The sequence below is a fragment of the Chiroxiphia lanceolata genome, chromosome 4 (genome assembly GCF_009829145.1).
Source record: "Chiroxiphia lanceolata isolate bChiLan1 chromosome 4, bChiLan1.pri, whole genome shotgun sequence".
NCBI lineage: Eukaryota > Metazoa > Chordata > Aves > Passeriformes > Pipridae > Chiroxiphia > Chiroxiphia lanceolata.
The window spans coordinates 61,457,798-61,477,640 of record NC_045640.1 but is presented as its reverse complement, the minus strand read 5'-3'; the positions used below and the strand labels follow the sequence as shown (position 1 = coordinate 61,477,640).

General features: G+C 44.4%; 1 protein-coding gene across 2 annotated transcripts in view; it reads right to left on the bottom strand.

Moving 5' to 3' along the window:
- ZNF827 (zinc finger protein 827) overlaps window positions 1-18,597 on the bottom strand; it is a 106,119-nt gene extending 87,522 nt beyond the window's left edge. The window contains exon 1 of one of the 2 annotated variants that reach the window (XM_032685749.1): window positions 18,339-18,597. In XM_032685749.1, coding sequence (XP_032541640.1) covers window positions 18,339-18,381 — 43 coding nt within the window. In that variant the 5' untranslated portion in view covers window positions 18,382-18,597. The remainder of the gene's footprint in view (window positions 1-18,338) is intronic. The other variant, XM_032685748.1, reaches the window with a different exon arrangement.
- Window positions 18,598-19,843: the final 1,246 nt, after the last annotated feature.

The following is a 19,843-nucleotide window of genomic DNA, read 5'->3' as shown; positions in this document are numbered from 1 at the left end:
TGCCTATGTGCACAAACAATTGAATGTGCACAAGTATCATGCATTCAGGTTTGTCAACCGCTAGACAGTCAGAGAATATCAGAATGAATGTACAGCATCTCAGTTTCCTTTCAAAGGCAGAATTCAGGTGTGATGGACTCTTCCAAGGAATAAGGGAATCAGGACAGATTACTGAAAATGCTTATCACAGATAACATAAAACTGTCTTTATTTCCTGTCCCTCAAAGGAGAGGAATTTTATGGTAGATGGGAAACAGAGGCAGTGGCCTTCTACTTTCAGCCACAAGGCCCAGAATAAATGTGTCAAGTGGGTTTCATTAGCTGCCAAAAAGATCCATCTTTTACTAGCAAGTATCCATGGAAGAGGACAGAAATACACGGTTTCTCCTGAGGAGAGCTGTCACCACTTGATGAAGATTCTCAGGGCTGGCTGACAGACCACAAGATAGGACCTTATGGTGACAACAAGTCTGATCTCCCCCCCAAAACAAGTTCAAAAGATAACTCCTAGAACGATGGATGTTTGACATATTGCCTCCAAGAAAGATCACCTATGCTTCTGTTCTAGACAAGAGGTTATAGTTAGTAGCAATGGGATCAGTGTTTGAGGAGTGTTGCTTCCACTGGGACTCAGAGATTTTAAGCACCAAAGGAACCGGCATCACCTTACAGTGCAGTGAGAATACTGAGGTATCAAAAGCTCAAGACTGAGAGAAGAAGTGGTCCTGTGCCCTCTCTTAGATTGGCTCTGTAGTTTGACTGCTTGGTGAGCCAAGAATTAAGAATTTCAACTCACTAATCTGGCAGAAAACTACTCACTCTGTCAAAAAATCAGCAGAAAATTGATGTAAAGGAGGCAGGAATGAGAAAACAGGAGGAGTGAATAATCTGAGCCACCTATCTCCTCTGGTCTTGTGGGGTGTAAAGTATATCATGTCTTGTCAGTGAAAAACACCAGAGGATTCTCTCTCCCATCCCAAACCTTGACAACATACTACACCTCTCAGGGAAGAGTTGGTCCATGCAGTCAGGATGGCCACAACATGATGCTTTAGAAGCCTTATCTGGGATACCTGCAGCTGGGCTGGCCCCCACAGACTCTGATACTAATTAAAAAAACGTCTTCTCTAGAATTGGCTGGCAGCATCTTCCTGGCAGAAGAAAAGTTCTATAGACCCAGAAATAGTACCTTTACAGTGAGGCCCAGTAATCAGCAACCATGAAAAGCAGGTGGGCAGAGCAGGATGTCTTATAAAGTAATAAATAACAGTGTTACACATAAATAGTATATGTGTATTAGAATACACGTATAATATTTGCCTCACTGTAATTTCTAATGACTTGGTTGTAGCTGGATTTTGCCACAGTTTGAGGCTCAGTGATCCAAAGTACTCGTGGTGTGTGCATGAAACAGAATGGAACACACATGGCCTTAGAGGAGGAGAATACTTCTGAAGACCGTTTCTCAAGTGGTATGCTACAGAATAGCATCCTACACAAAAAGCTTTCATCAGCTGTCTTGACCTGACTTGTTCACCAGGGAGGCAATCCTGCCACTCTACTCAGCCCTAGTGAGGTTGCTTCTGGAATACTGTGTGCAGTTCTGTGCTCCTCAGGACAAGAGAGACATGGATTTCTTGGAGTGGGTCTAGTGGAGGGTGATGGGGCATCTCTCATAGGAGGAAAGGCTGAGGGAGCTGGGCCTGTTCAGCCTTGAGAAGAGACAACTGAGAGGGGCTCTCATTAATATATACTACTATATGAAGGGAGGGTGCCAAGAGGATGGACCCAGGCTTTTCTTAGCAGCACCAAGCAATAAGACAAGAGGCAATGGGCAGAAACTGATGCACAGGAAGTTCCACTGGAATATGAGGAAGAACTTCATTACTGTGTGGGTGACCATGCACTGGAACAGATTGCCCAGAGATGCTGTGGAGTCTCCCTCACTGGAGATATTCAAGAACTGTCTGGACACAACCCTGTGCCATGTACTCTGCGATGACCCTGCTTGAGCAGGGAGGCTGGACCAGATGACCCACTGTGGTCCCTTCCAGCCTGACCCATTCTGTGTGGAGAGAAGGCAGACAAAGACAGTTGATTTTTATGATTGAGGTTTTCAGAAGAAACAAATATTTCTAAAGCCAGCTTATGCTGCAAAGGCTGGCTAGTAGCCCCAAGACAGGTTCATAAAACACACAAAGTGTCAGTAAAACAATAGAAAATCATGTTCCTTACAAAACATATTTTATGTTACCAATGTTCTTGTAACAGTTTTATGGAGACTGAGCAAAATACCACAGCCAGACTTATTGAAAGTTTCTTCCACAGGCCCTCACGAATATCCTATAATAACCTACAGCTGAGGCTGGGCACATGTTTCGTAAAGCACAAGATAGTGATCGGACTGATTTATACACTAAAGGAATGTGGCCAACTGAAAACCTGAAGTCTGCACATTAACATTTCAAAGGAATACACCTCTTCTGCCCAATGTAAACAGAGAGGATGATAAACTATTTGCTATAAGACCAAACACTTTTTTAGACAGCAGCTTCTGAGCCAGATTGAAGTCCCTTATCAGGCATTTCAGGCTTCTCTTGGTCTTTTAAACCCAGCTATGATATCAGTTTAATACTCTCATAGATTGTTATAAACTTGAGGACAAACTATATATTCAGGAGCTCAACTGTTATTCCCACAGTTCTGGTGGAAATGGGAAACAGCTTTAACAATCTTTGATGGTTCAAATGGAACTATCTCAATCTACACAGAGAGATTCCCTGCACCTGGAATGGTAGCACATCATTTGCATCAGTGTACATTTATTATTGTGGGCTCACTTACATGTTAAGTTTCGTACAGCAACTGGAAAGTCTACCTTTTCTAAGTTATAAGGAACTATAAAACCTCCTTAAAATTACTTTTAGCTAGCCAAAAATTATTTTGCTTGTTCATTTGTTTCACTCTAGAGAGATGTCTAAGGCAATAAGCTTTTGCAATGGGAAAGTGTCAAATCACAAAAGGTAATAGGGATGCTGGTACCACCAAAATAAGAAGAGCTAAACACCATTCTCAAGACTTCCATTATCCTTAGCATATCTCCTCATAACAGAGACAAGACCTATCATGTCAGCCTACCTCACAAAGGAGGGAAAATATCCTAAAATTTCCCAACATGGGCCTTCACTAGAAACGAAACACCAAACAATTCAAGCTAACAATTTGGAAAAGCTGGCTACAACCACAAAATCCCTAAATAAGGAAATTTAGTTTCCATGCTAGATCAAATTATTCTGGGAGATAATCACTTGAATGCCAATGTTCACTATAGAAATCCATAATATTTTAAAGCCATCATTCAATAACTTTTAACTCCATGAATGAGATTTTATTCCCTTGGCAGGTCAATAATGAAACCTTCTTTGAGAAGTTGCTTATGGAACACAGAACTAGTGTCTCTATTAGGAAATTCTAAGCAGAAACACAAAACTACCTTATCTTAAACATAGTCTATTTACAAACCAGAGGCTCAGTTACTCATTTCCAAATGGGTACGTGCTTTGTAGTAGTCCGGTTCTCGATCATAGTTTTTTATTGTATATTTGAGGCAGAAGACATCAACATACAGAATTTCTTTTTTTTTTTTCCCTGACAAAACCATAAGGTGCAATTATCCCTGACTTACAAACGAAAAAAAGATAGAAGGAAGGAAATCCATTATCAGATTAGACAATCTGAATGAGCTCAAGCGAGGAAGTAACTCAACACCCTCAATCTATCATCATACAGTTCTGTTAAGGTGTTATGGAAGACAAGATCCATTCACTTGGACAGTTCTGCTTGAGAAAATTGAAAGATCATACTATGTTATTAATATATCTAAAACAAAAAAAGCAGAATAACAACCTCAGTTCTTTACAACTATCATCCCTTAAAATGTAATGGAGTTCAAGAAAAGAGGTGGGCAAATGTGTTATGGAATTAGACAAAAACTTGATCTATGACCTGGAATAAAAGGCTCAGAAATAAAGGAAATTTATCCATTTCAGAGAGGTAAGCCTCTCCCTCAAATGGCTCAAGTAAGACCAGAGGAAGTTTTCTGCGTACCCTACAAAGCTTTTTGGTGCTGTGATGATCAGTTTCCAAAACGAAGGGTAAGTATAAGACATGGTTTAGAGAATCTATTTATTGACTCCATGGCTCAAGGCATTTTAAAGTGATTATATTCTTCTTGGCTGCCAGTGGTATCCACAAAGCTTTGGCAAGCACCAGAGGAAAACTGGGAGAAGCACCTTTAACGGTATTGCTTTTATATAGCAAGATCTACCCAAGAAAAGAAACCTCCATACCAAAACTGAAGTAATTATGAATAGTACAGGGTTTTACATCACATTTTGTATGATCTAGGTATCAAAAAAATGTGGGAAAGCTTTGCTTATTAATCTTCATTTAACTTGGTAACAAAATTGGTGTTTTGCATACCCGTGTTCTCTGGTCTTGAGCTACGTCTATAAACCGCCTACTCTTACTGAGTGCCTTCATCAGCAAACAATTCATCTTAATTAAGGCCTGCACCTGACCTGCCACCTCCCCAGAACTGGCTGCAGTGATAGCTGTCGCAACTCTTTACTGCAACAAAACACATCTTCATTCACTGAAATGCACTGCAAGCCTCGGCAGTCACAACCCCAACAGTAAAAAAGGAGGCACGGAAATCCTCAAATATTCCTCACAATTTACAGCAGCCAAGAATAAAGTTTATGCCGTAGATTATTGTAACACTGATTAACCCTCAATACGTGCAACTCATTTTATTGTGGTTAGTCATTCAAAACTGACAGGGTCACCACAGCAACGTGATTTTAGTAACCCTTACAGTTGGAAAGGAAGTAGATGAGAAGCTGCAAGTGTCAATTCAGCTGGCAAAAAAAGTGAGAAAAGTATTCAAACATGTATGCTTTGTTGCATACAAACAATTTGCAATGAAAATAACTTACTGATCACTACTGTAATTCATTATTATGGCCTGGGGATGACCATAACCATACAAGAAGTTCTCATTACCTGAAAGACCAAAACCGATCTAAAAGCTCCAGAAAAAAGCCATAATCACCTATGTTCTGAGCTGTGCTGTGCAGAGCAATTCCCAACTTTCCTACGGGACGAACCATTGACCAAGAGGCTAATCAAGGCACCAAAACCACACTGGTTGATTACTCGCTCCTTCACCCATTCATTTCAAAGAGCTGCCCTCGTGTGTTGTGCACACCATATAGTATCACGCCCTTAGGCAATCCAGAGTAAATTTACCATAGCCACCATCATGTATCAGAAAAAATTGTCTGCTAAGGTTGATAAATCAGTCAATTACCTGCTTCCTTGACTTTTATCCTTGTGTAAATGTTTTCAACCTGACATTACCAGTACGTGTGAGAAGACGACCTGCACATTGCCAAAACCAACTATTTAAATTACTAACAAATCCTTAATTACTATAAACAAGATTACAACAGGCTTATTTAAAAAAGGTTTCTAAACAGCGAAGTGATAGCTCCAGAAAATAAAGCTCCCTTGCTGTCACTATTTGAGGCTGCTGTCTCCACATTTACTCTTGCTCTGTGTACGACCCTCGGTGCTCCCTCAGCCCACCTGAACACCACAGTAAGAGCACCTGCTGTCTCTCCATCGCTACTCCTTGCATGGCTGGGCATGTACACAGGGCATGAGGTTCCCAGTCTCCTCTCAGCATCTCCTATGAGGTCCAAACCACCTTCCTCCCCAAGCCACGTGCTCCCTACACATTATAAAGTAGGAAGAAATCATTAATATACCAGAGGAAGGTAAGACAAACAAATACTATTAAAGACCTGCAGTTACTGACTTTATCTTCAAGGCAGAGCTCCTTCAGTGTCCCTGGTGGGAATCTAAAGAACAGTCCAATGCTCACAGGCGGCAGGAGAGTGCGGAAAAACCACAGGCCATCATCCTTGCCAGTGAGCTGATCTGGGCTAAAAATGGAATATTAAATCTACAGCAAGGTAGATGCATGTGAGCTCAGGTAAAATTTTACTTTCCATGCTTCCTCTCTCACCGGTAAGAGTAACAGATTTCCAGAACACAAGAAGAAAAAAATATCTAATACAGACACTGAAACTAGAAGTACAATTATATATCATCCTTCTTCCTCTACACACAGAAGTTATTAAACATAATGGGCCATGCAATAGATCTGGTTTCCTGTATCTCTTCAAAGGCACAGTCAAAGTTTGGAATTGAGAGGTGGTACACTCCCACCAGGGTTTGTACAGAGGTAGACTAATGTAAGCCTAGCATAGCTCCAATACTTGGGAAAAGCTCTATTAGAAGTTTTCAGCAGCACTGCAAAAACATACAGCAGCACCAGAACACATCCAGTCATTTCAAGGAGCATGCTTTCCAACTTTATCCCTACTTACTTCTGCTCTCCCTGTAGCTTCACCCCAAGGGAAAACTGCTCTACAGATGCTCAAACAACCTCAATAACTATTACCTCAGTTTCCCTGAGAAACTGCTAAGTGTATCTTTCCTACAGGACCTAATTAGAATACGGGCTCTGTTTCAGGCTGAAACTATTTTTCTGTTGGGTCACACGTGCCTGGGACAGCAGGTTGAATCCCTGGCTCATACTCCTATGCAATATACATAACCAACAAAGGTGGAGGAAACAACATTTCCTTGTCTCTTTCTGATGTCTAACTACTACCGTAGAAAAGAGAACTTCAGGAGACATTCAGTTGAAAGAGCAATCAGAAGTCCTACAGAAGAACATGGTATTTTTGAGCTGCTTTCTCCATGACTACTGTCTCTAATTTCCTGAGCCAGGCCATCAATGTTGAGGATAATACAAATGGCAACCTTCACTTTTCCGCTTCTCTCCAGTGCTTAAAGGCATGCCGTGTCTTCTCTTGAACCAGTTCCAAATAACTTCTCATTCTATTAACTTCTGAAACCACCAGTATTCTTCAGGGAGTGACACTGATAAAGCACTGATATTAACAAAATGAAAAATGGCTATTTCTCCACTTTCCTACCTTTCCTGACCAATCTTCTTCAGCTGGTACAGAAAACTTATCATAAATATTGACTGGCAAAAGGTGAAAAAGAGAAAAATTATCAGTGATAAAAGCAGTGATTACACCACAAGTGGTTTTGAAGAAACAGACAGAGAAGAAAACTAGTCCTCATCAGTGTAGTAGTCCTACACAAGGATTAAAGCTGAAAAAGGCTGAGTGTGAAGCTCTGATTATAGGTGTGAAGATTCTCTAAAGAAAACTTCCTGTTGAGCCACAAGGAAAAAAAAATCAAAACCCAACCACCCAAACAAGCACTCAAAATGCCAGAGATCTCTCGTCTGTAAACTATGCTGCCAATACTCCAGACATCCCCACAATCATCATATAACCCCAACAGCTCTGTCATTGCAGTCTAGAGCTCTTGGACCCAAAAACTGTTTGAACACAGATACAGCTCACAGCACCAGTAAAATAGCATGAGAAAAATTCTTGCTGGCCAAAGGGCGGTTTTCACCTCCCCAGCACAAAGTGAAACCAGGTAGCTTCTAAGGAAGGAAGAAGAACACAGCATCTTTATCTCTGTTTCTTTATTCCTACAGGAGTCTGGCTGTCTGCTCTCCATATAAAGGACATATTAGATCTTGAAAAACTGTCAAAGAACCAGTTGTATTTGCCTACCTTGATGAGATGATGTGGTATTGTACACTCTGACCTATGCATACTCTGACTTTTTTGGTTAGCTCATTATTTCCTTCTCTGAGCATGAATAAGACATCTCACCTTCCCAACAGTCCCAGTGGCATTCCAGCAAAAGCATTTCATTCTGCTCGATTGGGAAGAATCACTACTGCTACATATTCAATAACCCAAACACTTCAGTTTATGTGTAGGGTCACGTTGTCTCCTGTGTGGTGAGTATTTGGCAAAGGAGGAACACAACATGAGCTCTGATTCTCCCCTGTGTTTTCTAACCTAGACTCAGCCTGGAGGCTGGTTTATCAACAGCAGCTGGAAATGGCTGTTAACCAGCAATAACTAGATCTGAATGCACTCCAGCCATGGCTTCATCTCTAACTCTTTCCATCTCTGATTCATAAGTTGTTATGCTATGAAGATGTATGAAAAACCAGTATTATTTCTCTCTTAGAAACATCCCCCACTCCCATGCAATAAGAATCCTGGTCTGGGAAGGCCAAGGCAACTTCTGTAACATTTGCATTACCCCAACAGCACAAGGGAGATCAAAGGAAAGCTGCAAAGATCGCCCTTTCCTGATAATAAACATTAAGTTCAATTTTAAAAATAATGTTAAGTGGAACTCAGTGAGGTCATCTTAAATCATTCTAAATATTGAACTCAGAAAGGTAGTGTGAAAGCAAATGCTGTGAACTTTCTTTACCTTTTATTAACATACAGAAAGAGAAAAACCCACAGTAAGCACTCAAAACACTGACTCTTAGGAAAGGACTTTTAAAATATATGGAATTGTTGCTTTAGAACACATTTATTAAAGTTGTTTCAGGGATCAATAAATTAAAAGAAACAAAGTCAACTAGAAATCCCTGTCAACTTAATATGTAGCTGGCAAAAAAACCAAAACATGGGAAACTTCAGATCAGCAGTGCCTGTAATTATCCCTATTGTGTTTACAACTCCTATCAAGGGGTCACAAAGCAAAGGGAGGAACTCACAAACTGTACGTATGGCAATGTTCTACCAAAGCAGGTAATAACAGACCAGTGTACCTGCTTTAACTAAGATCTCTTATAGTTTTGACTAGTTTCTGTTTACTTTTGCTATAAGCAGCTTCTCTTGCTCTACTTTTGGTAAATAACGTGCTCCTCATTTACCATTATATTCTGCCTGAAGTGCTGATGCTCATTAGTTTTCCAACTGGTTCAGAAACAAAAGGTTTAGGTTCCAGATACTGAAATTATTCTTTCCTGTATGTGTCATGGGAATCTACTTCCCTATAATTTAATTTTTTCCCTCTCTCCCGAAGTCAGATTAAAACATGGCAAATTATATTCTCTGTGTTTCTAATTCCTCCCACATGCATGATATTATGGTAACGAATCTAAGGGAAGCTTCAAGAAGTGTTTGTTTTGTCGTGCTGTGTTTGCTACCACAGACAGCTGCTTTCTGTGTCCCGGAGAGGATTGCTTGGGGTTAACAAGCAAAGTCAAATAGGAGAGGATTAGGATGCTACTCCTAGTGGTAGGCGAACACACAGAAGCAGACCATGTGGAACAGGCACTCCTCAATTCCAGGCACACAGTTTTAGGCACTGCCTCAGCTTTCAACATCAAGAAGTCAGAGGTCACATAATTAACATGCAAGCACTGAATAAGAAGTAGGCATTCCTCAAATCTTATTTTAAAGAAATCTAGGATTCTGTGCCAAGCTCCTGGTACAAGAAACTAATGCTGTGGCTACTTAGGGCACAGACAGCATAAATGGTAGCAACCTGTTTTGACATTCTGCCTAAAAATCCACCTAAAATTCAGATGTAAAGGAATAGCTAGAAGCGAAGTGGAAGTTTCACGTTCATGTCCATTCCATTCCTGGCTCTTTCTGTTGAACAAACAAACAAGTGTGACAATGGCAGTGGGATTTGATTTTATTTTCCCAAAGTGCATTTCTCGGCTGGAAACTCTTGTGAGCTTTACCAACACTTTTTTTGTGCAGACCAATAAATGCCTTCAAAGACAACAACTCTGATTCTCATGAGAGCGTGTCTCTACTAAATAACACAGTGCTGTGTAGTGATACCTGAGCCAGCTTGAGTATACCCACAAGTAGTAGAGCTGAATTAACCTGGGTAGACTGCTGTGATAACGGCCTCCCATACACAAGGTAGCTTATTTAGAGCTTGCTTTGTTATCTCAATGTGGCACAGCACTGTGCAGGAAGACAATATAAACAATTATGATGAAGTCTATTTAGGCGTTATGGGCAATGTTCAAGTACCTCAAGGTGGGCAGAAGAGCCCCCTGCAGAGTTATTCACTGTGCAAAGAACTCCCTTTGGCAACGCAGAATTGACAAAAGGATTATGTCAGCCTTTCCTTCCCAGAACAAGGAGCAGGGTGAGAGCCTGGGGGCAGCAGAAATTAGAGCAGCTCTAGGCTGTTATGCTTACACTGGTGCCTGAGAAGGGCTCTTCACGGGCTCAAAGTGCTAGAAATACAGGGGTAGATAAGAGGAAGTTCTGCTCCAAACACAAAAAGGAATGGGTCCTCAGTTGTTAGTTACCAGGTCTAGACTTGGCACAGTGGTTTACAAAGGGAGAGACTCTGGCTGTGCTTCAGGAAAGCAAGCAAACACAGCTACACCACCACCTGCTATCTAAGTACACTTGCCTGCCACTCTCTCTGTTCCTTACTTTTCACTCTAGGTAACGATCAGCTGGTGTTGTGTGTTCGTATTTTAATTTTTGAGATGAGTAATGATTTGTATGACTACACAAGTCAAGTGAAGTCTAGAAGCTTGCAAAGAATGTCCACTGAAGACACACATGGGGATTACTCATTAAGCTAAATACACACTTATTAAAACCATCAGTTGTTTTAATGCATTTTTCTAAAAGTTACTTGCCCTGATACAGCATCTTACAAAATCTAACAGGCACCAAGATTCATGATACGTCCAAAACATTCATTCAGAACATGAAGTTGTAATTTTAAAGCAAGCTTGTGCCAAATCTTCTCCCTTAGAGAAACTTTCAGATAAAACTTGGGACCATGCAGGGAAGAATTCTTTGTACCTGCACAGAAAGCCCCACCATAGAGAAAAACCACATCCAGGCAGTAAACCCCAGACGAGGGCCAGAAGAGCTATGAGCCCTTCCTGAGAAAGGGAATCCCTAGAGGTAGGACCATGCAGAATTCAAAGGGATGATGACAGCAGCTTGGCTTTGAGTTGCTTCAAAAATTTTATTTCTACCCTAGTGAGAGCATCCCTAATAAAAGAAACAAAACAGTGCAAATGTTTGGAACCTAATTTCATTTTCTGCTGATTATACTACTCATGACAAGACCTCTACCACTTGGTAACCCTTTAATTTTTAATGGAATTTATTCTAAACAGCAACTAAATCATCAGTCTTGCATAAAAACTATCTACTGTGCTACCAGCACTACTCGCTCTTTCCCCTCAACTTCCAATCCTGTTGCCAAAGTACTGAAAAGAACAAGGAAAAGGACTATTTATGCAGCCCAGTTTTTCTACCTGTACTGCATGTTTCTCAAAAGACATGACTCTTTTGTCATTCCAAATTACCCAAACTTGGACTCGGTGTGAATTCTTAACCTGCAAAATGGAATAGGCTTGCCTTACTGTTAGGCTTAACTTGGAATTCTACTGCTCAGTATAATTACACCACAAACAAGAAAACCCCTTGAAAAACAGAAAAAATTTTAAGGAACAGAGCTAACTACTAAGCTGACAAGTTCAGGTTGAGAATATTTGTCATCTAGACTAAGGAGGACACCAGGCTGTAAATGCTACTGAAGATATGTGAGGAAAAGAGAAATTGTTTTTGGGAGCATAACACTCCCATAATTGTGACCCTAAGTTAGTCTGGAGAAGAGGGAAAACTAAAAGACAAGCTTTCATGTGAGCTTATGGGTTACAAGCTGCTGAATCCTCCATTAAAGTAGCCACAATGCAGTGTATAGTTGCACCCATCAATGCTGCCTGCACCCTGCAGCATGCATTCTTTCAAAAGAAGTATGGATCAACATTTTAAAAAGAAAATCCTTGGAGAAAGGGATATTATCCACCTTTTAGAGGTTGGTTGTTTTTTTTTTCCTTCAGTCCAATGTAATTTATTATCCTTCATGGCCATATCATCCCATAGCATTTATTGTTCTTGAGAGAGAACACTTAAAGTAGAACAAAAATAAAACTTTTCTTTGAGGAGCAGAAAGATAGAGAAAGGAAGAGAACTCCCCCACCCCCAAGAAAACCGGATTCTATTACATGCTGCTGGTTACTTTGTAGTCCAGATATCTTGCATATTATTATTTTTGTAAGGCACATGATACTTTAGCCTTCATACATCCTGAAGGGTTTTGTATGCATAAACCCAAATGATACAAATCATGTACCATGAATGGCAAACTAGGCAACAAAAAATGGTGTACTAGAAGTGAAGACAAAATATTATTGAGAAGATACACTCTTCAAGCATCACTCTGGAGCACTTCAACAGCTGAAACAGTAAAAGGATTCCAGGCACAACCCATATTAGCATTTCCTAACCATCTGAACTCATGTCTGTATCATGATTTCTTTGCAATGTGAAAGAAAAAAAAGAGTCCTCTATACAGTGCTTCATGACAAATCACATGCCTTGTGATGCTTCATGTTAGAAAACCTTTTAACTTCCAAAAAGTCCTCTTTTGTAGGTCATGCTCTCATTATCTTGCTCTGGGATCTGGTCTGATTAAATTATAGGAAATTACTAATACTTCACTTTGAACAGCCAGCTCCTCCTGGCTCCTCTTCTTCCTTCTTTTTTTTCTAAACTTAATTCCTCCTACTCCTGCCTTCTTACATATGAAAAAGGCAACAATTCCTCTGTTACAAAGATTAAGTCATACTCTTCTTCATCCATTTCAAAAGTAAAAATTCTTTCTGTCTGCATGTTCCTACATTTCCCATTCCACTGCTCTACCTCCAGGTTTTCCTGTTTGGTCAACTAAAAAGTGTGCAGTTTTGTTTTAAATCTTTGGCACCCCTACCCTCTCTAAAATCTAATTCATAAGAACCTAAAGACTAAACTAGTTTAATAAGCACAACACTGACTTTTTGGTGGTCCAACCTATACTCCAGTGTGATTTATTTATATTTTGTACTATCAGACAACACTAAGACATAGTCTACCATTGATTTGCTGTGGACATTTATGACTGAACGATTCTTATAAGACTGACTTAGTTTGCATAACAAAAAAGAAAATTAGCAAGCAAATTTAAGGAGACAGAGACTTTACATGTCAGACAGGATCCCCATAAAGGGAGAAAGTATTTCTGAGAAGTCTGGGACAACTTCACTAGCACAACAGGGACAAAATAAGAACAGTATCCTCAGATGGAATAACGGGGGCGTTACTCAATCCACCAAAAGGCTGCTGTTTATTTGAGAGGTGTTATTAACCTAATCATACTATTAATAACAATAATTCTCCCTACATGGATCCTCTTGTCAACTATGTGCTAGATCATGATTCCTGCAGTGGTTAAGAGGTTAAAAATAGTAAATATGTTAGAAGACTAAGCAAAATATGTTAGAAGAACAAATAAAGACTTCCCCTTACACATGCAATGTGTGCTAGTAAAGTAATAAAATCATTTAAAAGAGAAAGATTCCTGTTCCTGGCAAAAGTATGTTGTCTCGGAGGCAACTCTTTAATGCTAAATGACAGTAAAGGCTTTCCTGACATTGGGAAGTCTTTTGAAAAACCTATCCAACACACTTCCTCTCTTGCTATCAGAAAGTATCAAATGAAACAAGCTACAGAAATAAAAAAGAAGGAAGCTCTAAATCACTATTAATTTACTTGTTTGACAGTATTTTCTTTGTCCTCTGATGATATAATCGAGCAATAAAAAACCAATATAATAAAAAGCTTCACAGAGTTCAAGTGGTTTTTTACTGTATAGAAAGAGCTTACACTTCAACAGGGTATCTGGAACATCTAACACTGTACCTGACCACGAAAGCAAGAGAGTTAGCCCCTTATTATCACTTATCTAGCTTTTGATATTGAAACTAATGTTGTATCAATTTCACATCTCCTTCTTTAACAAAATAAATCTAACAGAAAATTCCACTGCAGTTTGTCCTACATTAAAAGCATTCCTCAGAAACTAGCAGGAGTTCAAACTTCTCAGTGTAGCATCTGCTACTCTGTAACAAATGCAAGCTTTGAATAAATAGAATTGTGGCATTCATTCACAAATTGCATTGCTGACAAGCCTCCCAGACAGAATCAAACCCCAAGGAGTATCGATCGCTACACTTAAGGCAATGTAGCGATCTAGATCTTAAACATTTACTCGAGTGCCTCAAGACTTCCCAAAACTTCTACTTTTCAGGTTGAGCTCTTTCAAGTCACATAGAGCAGTTCAAAGGTAACAGACTTTCAGGAATTTTCAGTAAAGAAAATAATAGTCTGAGGTAGAATGGAAAGTGAAGCAACAAGGAGAATAAAATCAGGGTAAAGTTGTATTTACACATGTATTTTTAAAGATTCTTATGCTAACTGAATAAATGAGAAACAAGTATTTAAGTGCTGAAGTGGCTGAATGGGAGGGAAAAAACCTCCAACACACGTATACACAGGAATGAGCAAAATTCCTTTAAACATTGCAGTGCAAATGAATTAACTTGTCCAAGGTAGTCATGCCCAAAAATAATCATAGGACAAATGTGTACTGGGCAAATTTGTAAGTTATAGACCTAACTCTGTCATTGTAAACTGAGTCTACACTGCTGCAGTATTTAGTTCGGATATGAACGAGCCATTGCCTATCCAGGAACTCCTAAAGTCCTTTCCTCATTCCTTTGTATCTTAAATTAAGAAGGATGCACTTTCCTTTGTATTTCACAGAGTGCTAGTGAGGACATTCTGCTGCCATATGTGGCTAAACAGTTCCCAAAACCTGACTTCTTTACACATGAAAACTCCACTTACAATACATGTAAATACTGGAGTCTCAAAGGGCCCATCCATCTGACTGAACCCTGAGGTTCACCCTGCTTTGAGCAGGGGGCTAGGCCAGACCCAGATGACCTCTAAAGGACCCTTCCAAACTAAATTATGTTGTAAACAACTGCAATGACTGAAAGCTCAACCTTAACTCTGCCCTTTAAAGCAGATGCCACCAAAACACACTATTATTGCATCTAATTATATCAATCCTTCCCTTCCTTCAAACACTGAAGCATCAGTATCCAGCAACTCCCTTGAAAATGAACTAAACTCTCGGAGCAGCCTCATACATCTCTAGCAAACTCTTGCACAGAGGACTTCTTCACCGTGGTGTGTGTTTTGGCAATGCAGTCTTCTCATGTGGAATTACCTCTAAATTTACATGAGGGCTGTCCAGTGAAGTCAACAGACAGAAGTATAAAATCAGGGTCTAGGCCACCAGCAGCTCCATACTATCACTGCAAGCAGCCCGACAGTGTTCCTCAGGTGCATTTCAGGGTACATAACAATTTATAAGAAACTAATTAAGGCCTAGAAATCCTAAGAACACAGCTTCCTACTCAAGCTGTACTAGAGTTGACAAGGACTTGCCAGACAAAGTTACATTTGTTCAGTTACACTGTAACTGTGTATCAACATCTGACTATTTATTTTCCCAAACAACTGCAACAGAATCCAAAATATCACAGGGAGGTAGAGTAAGGTGCTACATCGCTTAGGTGTACTGGAGACCATTCACGAACCAGCAGCAACCTGACACGTAACTCAGGAGTGAATCACAAGAGCAATGCCCTCAATGGGGCAGAGTCAAGGCTGAGCACAGCACTAGCCAGCTTCTTTTGGGATGCCCGTGGTGCACTTTACAGTTCTGCCACTGTTAATACTTCAAGGTGAAATACGCACTCTGTTCCGCTAAGAAATGTATTGCTAAAACCAGCGAGAACTGTGGAATAAGAATGTTTCTACACTGAGCATCCATTAAAGCAACATGTTGCTAAAATAACGACAAAAAAACCCACAAAACCCACAAAAAAAAAATCCCCTAACACCCAAAGTAAGACCCCTAATCACTATTTATAGCATCTGTACACTGAATTCCAAGGCATTTGCTGAATCTAGAACACTATTATTCTGAGTGACCTGAAGAGTTATTATTGTCAAATAACAGCTTTTTGATTCAGTTGCAAAAGAAATTAAAATAAATAAATCCCACCGAAAAGTAGCGTTCACGTGGGACATACGGCGTGTTTGCGTATCACACACCAGGAAGAAAAAAAAAACAAACACCCAAACTCCTCCAGTGAACTGAACTAAAAAAAATTAATCCGAAAGAAGTGCAGATTAGGCCGTGTAATTTAAAAAAAAAAAAAAAATAGGCAACACACGCCGAACTCTATTCGCACAATGAAGCAATTGTTCGTCGGCCCCAAAAAAGCCGTGGCTTCCCCGGCGCGGCGGTCAGGAGGTCGGGGCCACGGGCGGCCGCAGCCGCAACCCGTCGGCGGGGGCAGCGCGGGGCCGGGGCCGCGGGGCCGAGCGGAGCCCCCGGGGCCGAGCGGAGCCCCCTCCGCCGCCGCCTCGGCCGCGGCGCGCCCGGGCGAGCCAAGATGGAGCCCAGGTTTGATGTCAGCCCCAGGGGCGGGCGGAGGGCAGCGCCGGGGCGGGGGCGAGGGCAAGGTCAGCCGCCAGCCCGGCGCGGCCCCGCCGCCTCCGCCCGCCCCGAGAGCCCCCGCGGGGCTCCTGCCGAGCCGGTTCCCCCCCCCCCCCACTCCTCCCGCCCCATCACCGCCCCTCCACGGCCGCGCACGGCCCTGCGCGCCCGGGCTTGGCCCCTGCCCCCGCCCGCCGCGCCGGGGCCGGGGCGCTGCAGAGGCGGGCGCCGAGCTCCCGCTGCCCCCCCCCCGAGCCGAGCCGAGCCCATCCGAGCCGTGCCAGCCGCGCTCTGCGCGGGGAATCGGCGTTACCGGCTCGGCTCCTCCGCCAAAGGGCTACGCGGGGGCAAACGGCAATAGGAAGGGATGGGGAGGGGGGAGACGGGGGAATAGCCTCCCCGCCCAAAAATCCAAACATCAACCCCCCCACAAGCAAAGCCCACCACAACTCAAGCCCTTTTGACTCGACTCGGGAGGAAAGGAAAAGAAGTGACAAATAACTGCGGGGCTGCAAGTGCCGCCCCCCCCCTCGCCCCCAGCCCGCCGCCCCCCCTCGCCGACACCCCCATCCCGGCGCTGGAAGGGCGCTGGGAGCGCTGCCCCGGCCCCTCCGCCCGCAGAGCGGGGCGGGGGACGCTCCCCGCTCCGCCCGCAGCGGCGCCCCGCGGGCAGGGGCAGGAGCCGCCCCGGTGAACTCCCGGTGACCGAGCCCGGCTCCAGCACCGGCGGCTCAGCCCTCGCCCTGCCCCGAGCACGGCGCGGAAGGGCCGCAGGCACGCTCCGAGCAGATGTGCCGGGGACAGACAAATAGACGAATGACCCCTCCATCCACCCCCCGCTCTCCTTAAACCAGCCCAGGGGCCACGCAGGGGCAGGGTATTTTTAGGTCTCTTCCCTTCCCCTCCGCCTCCCTTTCAATAGCTGCCGAGCGCTGAATACGAGGAGAGGGTGGAGAGCGAGCGGCAGAAAAGTTAACTGTTTTGCAAAGAGGGGAGAAAGAGGCAGGGAGGGGGGAGGGAGCCAGCAGGGCAGGGTGAGCCGTGTCAGGGGATGTGTGGTGTGTCTGTATGTGTGTGTGTGTCTGTGTGTCTGTGTGTGTGTGAGCGCAGGGGGTGCCCGCGGGCGGAGGATCGGATGCACTTTAGCCCTGTGCTCTGCTGCTCTCGTCTGGGGCAGCGCCGCCGGAGCCTGAGTCTCGCCTGGTTCGCCTGACCCTTCATTTCACTGCGGCCAGGAGGAGCCCGGAGCCCGCCGCCGCCTCCTCTCCCTGCTCTGCAGGGACCTCGCCTGCCACGGTCTGCCTCCCCGCCGCCCCCTCCCACGCCGCCGCCGGCGGCCGCGGCCCCCTCCGGGGTGGCCCCGGGGTCGGTGCGGGTGCCCCCGCCGGCCCCCTCCGCTGCCGCTGCCCGCCTGCGCCCCGCTCCCGGGCCGCCCAGCCCCGCCGCAACCTTTAGCCGGGGACGGACCTCTCGGCTGGTTCCGCACAAGACGCCAGCAGCCGCTTCCCCTCTCGCCGCCCTCCCCTCCGGTGTTTAGCCCCCCTCCCCACCCCAATAAAACAGACCCCCCCCTCCCTCCGGCCCCAAAGAGAAACCCACACCGCCCCCCCCCCCGCCCCCCACCCTCAGCACAATGCACAATCACGGGCGAGGGGAGGGAGAGGGAGGAAAGGGCGAGAGACGCGAAGAAAGAAGGGGGGAAAGGAGAGAGAGGAAAAATTAAAAGGGCACAAGGCTGTTCATCACCAACATGGCTGCCTTAGCTCAGACCTAAAAGAGGAATAACCCAGGCTGTGTCTTTGTCAGTTTCACCTCTGTAACCCTAAACTAATGCACGAAACGACGGAGGCGGCTGCAGAAGGGAAGGAGACGGGGAGAGGAGGAAGGAGAAAATGGCAAAAAGAGGGGGCACTTACGTGAAGAGAGGCGCTTGGGCTGCTCCTGCTTCCTCCTGGGCATTTTCCCCCTTTTTTCACATTCTCCTCCTTGGTTTAACGGGAGATCAAATAAGACCGGGAGGGGGGGGCACGGACGGGCACAAAGCCGGGGCCCCCGGGGGAGCTGCTAACCGGGGCGGGTTTTCCCCTCTTCGCCGGGGGAAAGGGGGCTTGAAGCCGGTTTTCCCGGAGCCACCGCGAAGGGCTCCCTCTCCCCCTTCTCTCTCTTTCTTTTCCTCTCCCCCCCCGCCCCCCACCCCCCCTAACCCACCCCCCCCCCGCAACCCGGTCGTGCACCTGGCTTGTCCCCGGTCGCAGTATCCCTCAGCGGCCGGGGATGTGTTTCCCGGCGGGCGGGCGGGCGCCGTGCCGGGGCGAGGGGGCTGGCGCGGCGGTGCCGAGGGCTGCGCCCCGCGCTCCTGCCGGCCCCTAACTAACACTAACGCCGGGATCAAAGGGCAGCGGCGGCGGCGCTCCCGGCGCGCCCGCGGGCGGGCAGGGACACCCGCGCACACCCCCGCACAGCCCCGGCGGGCGGGCACACGCGCGGGCACACGCACCGACACACGCGCGCCCCGGCGGGGCAAGAGGGGACGGTGCCCCCGCTCCCCGCGGGCCCCGGGCGCGGCGCTGCGCGGCGGGCGGAGGATGCGCTGCCCCCGGTCCTGCACCCGCTACTAATCCTCTCTTACCGAAAAAAAAAAAAAAAAAAATTAAAAAAAAAATTTAAAAAAAAAAAAAAAAAAAAAAAAAAAAGGTGTATGTGTAAATTTGTGGGTCTCGACCGTTCGCGCTGTGATTCCCTGGTTTGCGGTGGGAAAGAAAATAATAATAATGTCGAACATTTTTTTCTTTTTTTTTTCTTTTTTTTTTTTTTTTAATTAAGACGTTTCGTCTTCCTGTGTGTTAGAAACTGAAAAAAAAAAAAAAGTAATTGTAGTGGTGCAAAGCTCACCTCCATAAAATTTGTTGGATGTGATCAGCATAGGGGGCCCGAGGGGCTTTGCTGCAGCCGAACTTCAGTTCAGTGGAGGGGGGGAGAGAGGATGGTTTATATACGACTCCCTCCGTGCCAAAATAAGCACACAAAATAAGAAGGGAAGGTGGGCAAGTTGGTATTCTGACGATTTCTAATGCAGGTTTTAGAAAGTGGGAAGAATGCAAGCAGCGTGAAAATCACAACTCCTTGAGAGTGTGTGTGAGTGTGTGTGTGTGTGTGTGGAAGGGGGAGGAAACCAAGATTAGGTCACCCCTAATGGTTGATTTAACTGCTACATGATACTTCTACAGTGCACACAGCAAACTGGACTTCTGAAATTTACTTTTTTTTCCCCCCGCTATAATGCAGGTATACGAAGCTTTATCCTGAAGCGATTCCAGTGTGCACTATGAAGCTAGGATAGCAGTTTTCATTAACTGATACATACTTTCATTACTTCACAAATCACACATCTTTCTTCAAAGACAGACATGAAGGTGGGGAA